Source organism: Amborella trichopoda, chromosome 4 (genome assembly GCF_054954075.1).
Source record: "Amborella trichopoda isolate Santa Cruz 75 chromosome 4, AtrichopodaSantaCruz75HAP2 v2.0, whole genome shotgun sequence".
Classification (NCBI taxonomy): domain Eukaryota; kingdom Viridiplantae; phylum Streptophyta; class Magnoliopsida; order Amborellales; family Amborellaceae; genus Amborella; species Amborella trichopoda.
The window spans coordinates 47079012-47091651 of NC_142339.1; the positions used below are offsets into that span (position 1 = coordinate 47079012).

Below are 12640 nucleotides of genomic sequence, written 5' to 3' on the forward strand. Positions count from 1 at the left end.
AGGGTGCTCGAGGATATATCCCTTCCAACCTTCCTCAGCAGTTCCAAACAATATTCTATTACCAATTCACCGAGGCAAGCAATTACTTCCTGTGGACCCCCCCCAAAACTAGGGACACTTGGGCTTAACGTAAATGGTGGCTCCTTGGGCAACCTGGGATGAGCTGGTATAAGGGTTATACTTAGAGACCATTTTGGAGAACTGCTACTCTCATTCTCACAATTCATGGGTATCATGGACTCCACCATAGCAGAGTCAAGAGCAATCCCAGAAGGCCTCAAAGGGTTTCTTTAAGCCCTTTCAGCATTATGGAGAATGTTTTAGTGGGAACAGTAGCAATGTCAGTGCATGAGCCCCTTTGAGGCCTCATTTGCATGGAAATGAGGGTGACATTGCACCACATCTGTACACATGCAAACCAGGCCGCAGATGCATTGGCAAAAGAAGGAAATGCCGGAGGCACAAATGAAACACATCATGCAAGCTGATACCACTTTCTTTCTTTTGTCCCTCTTTTTAATCTATTCCTCAAACTCTCCTCCATCCCCCATCTCTTTCTCAAACTTTCTCTCTGTACATTTCTGGTTACCTTCATTCAAATCCAATCCGATATAATCCATTACACTCCCACTTTCCTTGCTTTAACTCATCATTAAACAGTCACTCTCTACCATTAATCTCATTCCCTAAGTCTCATATCCCCATTTCTGACTCTACATCGCTCACTCTTATCCACCTGTTATGCTCTCCTCTCCATCTGTCAATATTATATCCTATACACTCTTTCACTCTCTCTTTATCCAACACTCCCAATCCCACTTCCAGCCCACCCTACACTCCCTTCTCTTCTAGACTATACTCTCTCTTTTTCGCCCAGTAGCTTCATCCAAGACATGCTCTCTCTCTCTCTCTCTCTCTCTCTCTCTCTCTCTCTCTCTCTCTCTCCCAATATCTTTGCCAATCCTCTGCTTCACTTACATCTTTCTCTAGGGCTCTCTCTCTAGATGTGGGCTGCCTACAACCTGCCCCAGACCTTTTGACACCATAGGGACCTCCATGGGATCCGCTCGAACAGGTAACAAGGGGCTAAGAAGATGATTCATTTAGATCTTACCTGCTCTCTCTCTCTCATGTGTTTGGATGTTGCAAAGTGTAAAACTGCAAATAAACCATTTGGTTAGCTTTTGGATGTTGTGAAGGGTGAACTTGTAAATAAAGCAGATTTTTTTCAATAAAAAAATCACTTCCCTTGTACTGTTATCAGTTATCCCAACATGCCTCATCATAATAATTTTATTCTATTTTATGAGATTATTCTTCCATAAACTACATTTCAAATGAAAATAATTATTTATTACTTAATTTTATTTAATTAATAAATAATTATTCTTTATTATTGTGTGCTCATATTTTTATTGAAATTTGTGGGATTACTTTTTTTTATTATGAAGATTTGTGGGATTATTACTTTATTAGATTTAAAAAATTACTTGTTAATTACAAGTTTGTAAAGAATGCGGGCATGGCCTAGGGAGCTTCATGCATCAATCCATCACTCCTGCTCTTGCCCCCGCTCCAAGCAACTATGATCATGAGCACCCATCATGTGGGTTGCCTTATGAGTTTTTTGTAAACAAACAATACAAATATTCTTATCATTACCCTTTCTCAGGGGAAAAAAAAGATTCGAGAGAAAAACAAAACAAACAGCCAACAAAGGGCACTTCCAAACAAACATAAAAGGCAGCCTGTTGAGACTTGAGAGACAGGTGATAAAGAGAGAGAAGGGAGGCAATTCTAGAGAGAAATAAAAAGACCAATCAGGAAAGAGGTAAATCTAAAGAAATAAAAACATAAGTGATAAAAATTCTAGATAGACAAAATGGGGCAAGAGAGGCAGAACCAAGATGGAGAAACAAATAGGGGGCAATTTCTAGTGATAAAAACAAAAAGACAAGCCAATAAGAAAGGGGAAAAGCATGAGAAACACCAAAGGGGGAATATTCTAGAGAGACAACAGGGGCACTAAGAATGGTTCACTCTATCTCTTTCTCTCTCTAGATAGGGAACTAAAAGGAAAGTTATATAAGAAACTGTTTAAGAGAAACAAAGTCAAGGGAACATGTTTTTGCTTGAATTTCTCTCTTTGTAGTTTTGGTTGTTTAAGGAATAAAAGACACAGGAAGAAGAAACTTAAAAAACCCAAATTATAGAACTAAATTTTTGTGTGAATGTCCTCTTCCGTTTCACTCTTACATTTTTGCAGTTACCAAAACATAAGAGAACATGACAAAAAAGCAAGTCAAGGAACTCAAGAACAATGCTGTCAGTGGAGATACGTCTTTCTATAGGTGTAAAAGGCAGCCTCTCATTTCTCGCCTTTGTTTGGCTCAGAGATTCCAGCCAAGTTCACTTGAATCTTTACATTCTGGCGAGGTTCCAGCCAATCTGAGGAGCCCAAGTATATTCTGCTGAAAAATTGATTTTCAGGCCAGATTCAAGGGTACTTTCAGCTTAGGACTTCTCGAGAAAAAGGTAGTTGTGAAGTTCTTATTTGGAGGAAAAAAAAGGCGGGGAGGGGAGTTGTATCAAAGCGGGTAGTTGAAGGTGTAATGAAAAGAAATATGCCCACTTGAAACAATGAAGGAGAGGTTTTGCATGAAATGTTGGACTTTGGAAGGGTTTATATGATATTTTCCCTTTATGTCATGCTTCACAAGTAACTTTCCACAAAGCAAATCAATGTCCAACAATTATCCGTTAGAAACTTAGAATTCAAACTCGGTGCTCGGGAACTACTCCCAGGAAATAAAGATGTACATGCTGGAGTTGCATAGATTTCTGCTCTTCTCTAAACAACCTTTTGAGATACTAAATGATCCATTTCATGGAAAAAATAATCAGAAATAACTATAATGAAGTTAAATTTTTCATATATTTATTATATTATTTTGCATTTTCTGCAGTAACTCCCACAAAATTTTGCAAGCCCAGGGATATTTTCTGAAGAAGGATCAGCCGCCATGAAGAAGGCCTTCCTTTAATATCTTTTCCCTCAACTGGCCAGAAGATTCATCACAAAACGGAGCAATCATCCATGGAAAAAGATCGATGCACTGGCCCTAAGTTGGCAACTACTTCATATATACAGGGGGATTTGGGTGGTTTAAACAACAAAAGTGAGGTAAAGTGAACAAACTAGCAACAAAGAATGAACTATAAGAAACTGTGTCATACCCTCACTCCTTTTTAAGTTTTTGCATGCTCAAAGCAGGTAACTAGCTTAAATATTATAACCAAAGTCGGGGACATGATGTTAAAAACAGTAAGCAAAAAGGCTTATTCCCAACACATGTACACAAGCACATGTCACATAGATATGCACCACAAAGAGAGAATGGAGAGAACAAAAGAGAACCTCAATATGGTAGATGTTTGATTATAATGAAACAAGATATCAAGGAGAAATAACTACGAAAGAAAATAACTCCAAGAGTTCATGAAAGCATTTTACAGCATAGCCATGAACTTGCTAAGAGAATAGCTTGTCATATCCAGATAAATGTGATCCCTAGATAATTTTCACGCACCGCAGAAAGAAGTTGCCTAGTCTTCACATCCCAAAAACGCATATAGCCATCCAATCCTAAAGATAAGAATATCTTGAATCAGTTAAGATAGAAAATTCCAAAATATGTTCTGCAGTATTCTTGGAGAACATATTTCAAATTTGAAACTTATAACTTTGAAATAAAAATGGAAGGAAGGTATGCAAAATGAAATTGATATGTAACAGAAGTTAGGAACTTTGACAAGTGCAATGCACATGCACCAAATCAGACATGATCACCAAATTGTCCATGAGCTGTGAAACTGGCTAAACATATACCAATCCACGTGTAACAATCAACAAAAAAACACATGCACATCACTTTCTACCTATTTTGACAACAAAATAATAAATCGCTATGCACAAGACGAATTAGAGAACATGGGGAAATAAACAGCCCAAACTATAAGAACCAGAGATGCAGAGACATAAAACATGTGATAAAATCCTCATGAAAGTGTTTCTGCCTTCGATTTCTTGTCCTATCACTCTGAGGAATAGACATATCCTCGGTTTAGATTTTGCCAAAAAACTAACAAATAAAAAGATTCATGGAATATTAACATTAGCCAACATGAATGCTAATTAGAGTGGCAAGTATGGCAGTGTTCAGCTCCCTCCCTCCGTCCAAGCAAATAAAACGTTTTAAGTGCAGGTATTAAACCCTAAGGCAAGGCCCTACTATTTATTTGGTGGATATGCTCATCTCTCCTCTGGTCCTGCTTATGACATTACTGATCCCTCTGCTTGTATAGCAGCTGGGGATATTGATGATGCTAATGTCAGAGCCAATGCACAGCAGCCAAAGCTCTTTGTGGATATGAATGTTATTCTGATCTTTACTGAAGTGCTTAGCCCTTTGCCTCATCATTGGCACCATACTTTCCTCTCAGGGTGGCCTCTCCAGCAGAATGAGGAGAGAGAAAACCATGGCTCTCTTTGCATCATATGTTACAATATTAGAACATCTGATTCCTCTGGAAAACGAAATAAAATGGTCCGCCAACCGTTGAACATTCAACTCCAATTTTCCCATTTTGTTTGTTGAATTAATTGAGAACCTTTATTCTTGCAACTTGACGAATTTTTGCTCTGTGGAATTTAGTCCTCCACTTGCAATCCTACATGGTAAGACAATTGAGGGCTTTGTACTAAAAGTAACTACAGTATCATTCATTTCTCAAGATTTCATAAAATAAACCATTATGCGTCTTGAACACCTGCTCTTCAAACTCACCGTGTAATTTCCTTGTTTACAGTCTGCTTGGCACGATGAGAGACCTCATACAAAGCCAACTGTGGTTGGAACCTCCACGAACAGCATTTTTACGAGAATACATCCCACCTTATTTCGTTAAAAGCTCGACTAAACTTGGATATAAAATGCATACATCACCATTAAAATATGCATCACGAGAATGTACTTGTGTACTATAACTATATGGAAAAAGATAGAGCTACATTTGTATATTGTTAGTATCAGGGTAGTTTAAAAGTTATGTATGTTTCTCAACCTTTTCATCCCATTATTTTTTGGAACAGAACTATGCACCATATGACCCTAATGCATTTGTATATAAATATAATGGTCTTCATATTGTTCTCAATGAAATTTTTTGACTTCTTCCAAAGATTAAGAGCACCAAAACTAAGTTCTACAAAACCCCCTTCTTTCTGATCTTCTGTCAGAAATTTTGAGTAAGGATTCCTTTAGGCATAAACGACGCCCCAGTAAACACATCATGAGAATAATCAAAGAAGTATATAAAATAAGTCCATGACTGTAGGCCCATGTGTCCGTTTATCCATGTGTCTAGACTTTCAGCATCTCACAGTACATGCATAACTACTTATGGATGCCACTCAACCAAATTCAAGCTCAAATAATAATGACCTTTCTAATTAAAACCAGCAAGACCATTCCTCCATCACAAGCAACAGCAACACACTGCGCTTAAAGATTGCAACCCAGTTAGGGCAAACCTCCAGGAGTGTCAAAAGTCATTCAAGCATTTGGAATTTCAAACAAACAAATGCATAGAGCATACCAGGCAGAAAATTTGAATTGTACAAGTAGCAGAAAAAATTGAAGCACGAAAACACATGTACATGGATGCATGCATACAAGTACGCGCATACACACACACACCCACCTCACACATACACACACACCACACACACACACACACACCCTCCTAATGAAATGATGGCACTCACCACAAGATGTAAGAACAGGTAGCTCAGGATGCCTTGCTATAGATTTTATGCTCCCAGAACACTTTCCATTAAAGGATCCAACGGATTTTCCTGTTATGCAACAGAGTTGAGTCCAAAATGAAGGATATGAGTCCAAAATGAAGGATACAGAACATATAAATCTTTGAGTAAGACTAGTAAACCATTACAAAGCTCAGGAATGCAAGAAAATGCACTACATTGACAGGAAAAGTCCAAAGCATACATAAAAGAAAGAGAATACATAGTAAACACGTGAAGAAGCGAACCCCAAACTCAATTGTCCAAAACTTAGCTTGTCATCTAGTTACCTCCACATGACTCTCACCCAAAACTCTCTATCTAGATGGAGTATTGTAGAGGGAGTCGTGCCGTGTGATCCTATGGCTACATATTTTTGTTACATAGGGAAATTTATAAAACTGAAAAATACATCAGTTACAGCTATGAGATAGTAATCTACAAGTTACGTTAGCAATCCTCTGTGAAGTAAGAATTGGTTACAAAAGTAGTGATTGTAAGAAATGTAAGCACAGAGAAGTAATACAAAAATCAACACTTCTTTTGAGCAAATGACTTACATGCCATGACACAGACACTATGGACCAGCTAAAAGAGTCGCTTAAAGTTTAAAGTATTTTACAGCACATAGCCTGATGTAGGAAGCATTACTTGTTCTTCTTTCTTTTTTTTTTTGTTTTTTTGGATAAGTAGAAGCAAGACATAAGCAGCAAATTTTTCCACCTGAAATAATAGTGGCAGATGGAATGGAGTTACAAGAGGAAGGCAACTATTTCCTTGGACATGAATGCTTGCTGATCAGTAATCAGGATGATTGAAAATTTTCAATAATTCAAGTCCACAACAGGATAGCACAACTTCAGCCGGCTATGTGTGACAGTGGGAATATACACCACCATCAGACACAAACATTGGGTTCTATAGTCACTGTAACCCACCAATAGGCATTATAATGATGGGGCATCAGCCTACTCATCACTCCAATATTAAGTACTCTAGTGAGTGGAATTAAGATCATCCACTCCACTGTTGCAAAGTAGGAAACATTTCAGGTCACAAAATCCATACAAGCGGGCATGACAAGGCCAAATGCTGGGGGGGGGGAAGAGAAAGAGAGAGAGAGGAACTGCAGATCCATGTGATGAAAATGGAGAGCAAATATCATTTATCACCTTAGATTTGGCCCAGAGTGCAAAATTGGAACTCAGGTTTACTTTTCTATGAGCTACACAAATTACCAGTCGGTCTCCGAGGTGTCAAGACTCAAGAAACAAAAATTAAAAGGAGTATTGAGTTCAGCAACAAAAATTTGGGAAACAAAGTTAAACCAGAAATTAAATCAGATTAAATATTGGATAAACAACAGGGAAATTTCCTTTATTCATATGAGGGATTGCTTCTTTTTTCTTTATGGCACCCAAAAGTACGGGTAAAAGGGCCTATTGTGATTCCGGTTTGCACTGGCTTGGTTGCAAGAGACGTCCCTTGTTTCTTTATTACCTAACTGGTGGACCTCCTTCTCACCTCACGTTAGGGGAAGAGCATGGTACAGGCTACAAACCAATATCCAGCTCCTAAAAAATTCCCTCAAAACCTGGAGCAAAGCCTCCCCGGCAATTACTCCAAAACCAAATCTCTCCTCTTGGACTCTATCCAGAGCCTTGACCTCATTGAAGAAACAAGAGCCTTAGATTCCTCGGAACTTGACCTCAGAGCTCAAACCAAACTAGACTACCTGGCTACCCTCAAAAAAGAAGAGATCTTTTGGCACCAGAGATCCCGAATCAAGTGGTTAAAAGTCAGAGACTCCAACACTGCTTTCTTCCACCGCATTGCCAACTGTCACGGAAGGGACAACTCTGTTCTGACTCTCAAAGTTAACAACCGTCTTCTGGACCAACCAGCACAAATCGAGCAAGCCATTCTAGTTTTTTTTCCAAACCTTATACTCTGCCCTGGCTGGCCCCAGGCTTAGAATGGCCGACCTTGATTTCCTGCCTCTCTCAAATGATTTAGCTGCCTCTTTAGAACTTCCTTTCTCCAAAGCCGAAATCTTACTAGCTATTAAAGCCCTTGCCAGTGACAAAGCCCTTGGACCTGACGGCTTTCCGATTGCACCCTTCCAAACTTTCTGGAGCACTTTTCGAAGAATTTTTCCATAGAGGGATCATCCATAAAGCTCTTAACACCACCTTTATTGCCCTAGTTCCCAAAGTACAAGGGGCAGAGGAGATCAAGGATTTTCGCCCTATCAGCCTTCTAAAGTCTTCTCACAAAATCCTTGCAAAGGTCCTAGCCTCTAGACTCAGGCTTGTCCTCCCCACTGTTATCTCTCCCTCTCAATCCGCCTTCATTCAAAACAGATAGATTAGGATGGGGTAGCCAACGAGTGCCTTCCCTCCAGACACTTAGCCAAGAAACCGGGACTCATTTTCAAAATTGACTGGGAAAAAGCTTACGACCACGTTGACTGGTCCATCTTGGACAAAACCATGGGGAGAATGGGTTTCAGTAATCGATGGAGGAATTGGATGAGAGGTTGTTACTCTCATCCCTATCTGTCCATCCTCATAAATGGGTCTCTAAAAGGATTCTTCCCTGCCAACAAGGGACTCTGACAAGGGGACCCTCTCTCCCCATTCCTCTTCGCCATTGCAACTAGATCCCTCCCACGCCTTTACCAGTCTGGTCTCCTCTCAGGCTTCTCTACCACTCCACAAGGCCCCATGGTATCACACCTGCAATACGCAGATGATACCCTCGTCTTCCTCGACACCTCCCGAGAAGAACTCGACACAATCAAACTCTTCCTCCTATACTTTCAAAAAACTACGTGGTTCAAGGTTAACATGCTGAAATCTAAAATGATGGGGGTAGCCACGCCAAAAAACAAAAGTTGTTGCGCTCATCTCCGAGAATGTTCAGTGGAAGACCTTCCTTCCACTTACCTGGGCCTCCCTCTGGGATTGGGGAAACCCAAAAAGAGACTCTGGTCTCGAGTCTTAGATAAGGTAGAGAGACGCCTGGCAACTTGGAAAGGTCGATACCTCTCTCCTGCATGAAGAATTACACTCATCAAAGCGACTATGGCATACATTCCAGTCTACTTCTTGTCCCTGTTTCATATGCCAGTACACGTGTCTAACCGCATAGAACAACTTATGCATAATTTTTTCTGGTCGGGACAGGCAAAGAAGATCAGGTCTCACCTAGTTGCCTGGGACATTGTTTGCCTACCTAGAAAGCAAGGGGTCTTGGCATTCGGACCCTCAGAAATCAAAACACTGCCCTCTTAGGCAAATGATGGTGGCAGCTAGCCACTCAACCAGATTCCCTTTGGGCCCAGGTGCTACGCAGCAAATACCGAATTCAAGATGATACGTGGGTGCCAGAGAGAATACAGAGACACAGGGCTTCAGGAGTGTGGCTGTCTTTAGCCTCTTCTCTGCCTCAGTTTAGAAGGCACCTTAGATTCCATGCCCGAGAAAGCCGTAGGGTCAACTTCTGGACTGATCTCTGGCTCAGTTGCTCCCCTTTGAGCAAGGCCTTCCCCACCCTTTTCTCTCTCACTTCCATAACTAACTCTTCAGTCACCAACGAATTGCCTCTCTCAGGGGGATGGAGAACCTGGACTCCCTCCTTTGGTAGAAACCTCTCGGAAGAAGAAAGCTCGCTTCTTCAACAACTTCTGGGTGTCCTTTCTTCCCACTTCCTCCTGCTTTCTGGGAGTGATAGTCTTGTCTAGTGCCTTTCCCCCTCTGGTCTTTTTACCGTAACCTCTTTCTACACGAATCTTACCCAATCCCCAACCTTTCCCCTTAACCCCACTTCTACCTCGTCAAGAGTATGGTCCACCATTTCCCCACCTAAAATTCAGTTTTTCAATTGGATCGCACGCTCTCAGAGAGCCCTCACAATCGACCGACTAAAAAAACATGGTCTCTCTACACCCAATAGATGCGCCCTCTATCTTTGTGAGGAGGAATCCAACCCTCACATTTTCATTTATTGCGTTTTCTCGCATAATCTCTGGTCACTCTTGCTTCAATTATTTGGTATCCAATGGGTCTCGCCACCCACGGTCCGAGCCTTGATCTCCTTTAACTTCAAGGCCCAGTGGCCTCTGGCTGGAAAAACCCTCTGAAAGGCCGCAGTGGCCACAACCATTTGGACCTTATGGCTTGAAAGGAACAACCGTATCTTCAACAATGCCCACCTTACCGTACAAGCTCTATTCCACAAGGTGGTCTCGCTAACGACCTTTTGGGCTTCCAATCACAAGACTTTCTCTGGCCTTTCTAAGAACACCCTTCTCTGCCGCTGGAAAAATGCCATCATCCACAAGCCCCCAAAACCCTCAAGAGCAAGCAACTGGAAGCCTCCACCTGAAGGCAGCATCAAGTTAAACTTTGATGGCTGCTCTTTGGGCGTGTTTGATAACATGAAGTTAGAAGAGGAAGAAGGAACTTTACCTATGACTGCTCATGTTATGTGTTTGATAACAAGTGGAAGATAATTTGAGAACTCCCCTTTACTGTTGAAGTTCCCACCTTTTAAGCTCAAGTACAGTTCCATGGTAAACCATGGAACTTGAAAAGGGAACTTTTTATTTTGTCCATGATATATATATATATATATATATATATATATAGATATTTATAATATTTTATTTATATAATATATATTTATAATATTATATAATAAAAATATATACAATGTATAATATATTATATATAATAAATATATTATATTATATTATATTATATTATATTATATTATATATTATATTATATTATATTATATTATATTATATTATATATTATATTATATTATATTATATATTATATATTACATTATTTATATTATATTATATTATATTTTATATTATATATTATTATATATATTATATATTATTATATATATAATACAATATATATATTATTATATTATAATATATACAATGTATAATATATTATAATATATTATATATAATAAAAATATATTATAATATATTATATTATTTTATGTAATATAAGATAATTTTATATATATATATATAAATATATACATATATATATTAAAAATAAATATAAAATACAGTATATCATATATTATAGTATGTTATAAATATTATATATTTTAAATTATTATCTATGTAAATATAAATATAAGATATTTACCATTTATCCCAGGAGTTATCAAACACAGAAACTATGAACTTCTTAACTTCCCAATGAGGTTATCAAACACAGAAACCATTAACATCTTAAGTAACTTCTAATTTACAGTTCTTCAGTAACTTCTAATTTCCAGTTCATGCTCTTGGTTCCTGTTATCAAACACGCCGTTTAGGTAACCGAAGCCCTTCAGGCGCTAGGGGGGCATTCTCCTCACCTTCTCTATGCACCTTGGGACCTTTGACTCGCAATATGCTGAAGCTTCGGCCCTTCATCTAGGGTTGAGATTTTGTGACCCGTCCTAGGGCAATCATTTGATTGTGGAAGGAGACTCCCTGAACACCATCTCTTGGGCCAGCGGTTTATTCCCCCCACCTTGGTATTTGTCTTCCATTTTTGATGAAATTACCCACCTTTGTAGGGATACGAGCATCTCATGGCAGCATATCTGGAGGACCTCCAACGATCTCGCCGACCTTTTGGCGAAGGAGGGAGCTAGCCTACACACGGACATCCAGGCCACGTCCAACTCCTTTTTTGTTATGGACCACAGCCTCTCAAGATAGCCCACCTTCTATCGCGCCAGCCACTGTTTTGGACCTTTCTTTTTTTCTCTTAATTTCTTTCTTTCTTTCTTCTCTCTATAAATCTTGACTGTAGGGCGAATCTTATAAGCCCATGTGCATGTAATCGACTGATGTATTTTTTACTGATTGCTACCCAGTGAGGGTGCCTACACTTTTTGTAATCCCGGACTCTCTTTAGTAATACAATTTTAACAATTGTCAAAAAAAAAGGGCCTATTGTGATTCAAAATAAATGTCGATGATGATACAGAAAGTAGTACAACAAATAAAAGATGAAAGTGGCGTGCACCATATTTCATGAATCATGAAAAATCAGAGATGAAATTGGATAATTGATATTCCTTTAAATTGAAATACAAAAGCCTCTCTGAAAATTCTGAAACACAATAATGTTCTTGAAAATCTAAGAGCTTTTAAGGAAGGATGAATCATTGAAGCTTCATTAGCACATGTTACAGGTAGTATCACTGTCCTCTTGTTTCAAAAGTCAAAACAAAGCAAATGGTTTCATGCATGGTCATCAAATTGGGAGTAAGTAAATCTAATCATATTTGCAGTTAATGCATGATTTGGAAACTTCAGAAACTAAAAATACTTAAAGGGATCAGGTTGGCATTTGAGAAGTATTATATTACATAAGCATGTCCTTAGTGTATATTGCTTTGCATATGTAATTATGAACATTAACGGGCCTACAAGACTTAACAATCATAAGCATCCAAAAGTTTCATGACTTCATTTCATGTCACAAGCTTAGTAATTTTTGCTGTTGCATGCATTTTAGCAGGTCCAATAAGGTGCTCTTATGGGTATAGAAAGGATCAGCATGGACAATTTGGCAAAGAGGTCCAGTTATTCTACATTATAGGAAGGACAATAGGGCTTCTTTAGGGGTGGGAATGAGTTGGGTTGACCAGTGGGCCCAACGGGTCAACCCGACCAGGTTCGGGTCTAGACCTAGACATTGGACCCAACAGGTCCGGACTGGGTCCACATGACCATGACCAAAA

At 39.1% G+C, this 12640-nt stretch overlaps 1 protein-coding gene across 4 annotated transcripts in view; it reads right to left on the bottom strand.

Moving 5' to 3' along the window:
- Positions 1–12640, bottom strand: part of LOC18995753 (Transducin/WD40 repeat-like superfamily protein) — a 32953-nt gene that overhangs the window by 9356 nt on the left and 10957 nt on the right. For all 4 annotated transcript variants that reach the window (XM_088865363.1, XM_088865362.1, XM_006846574.4 and 1 more), the window contains exons 9-10: positions 5828–5917; positions 3591–3646 (exon numbers count right to left, since the gene is read on the bottom strand). In XM_088865363.1, the coding sequence (XP_088721489.1) occupies positions 3591–3646; positions 5828–5917 (146 nt within the window). The remainder of the gene's footprint in view (positions 1–3590; positions 3647–5827; positions 5918–12640) is intronic.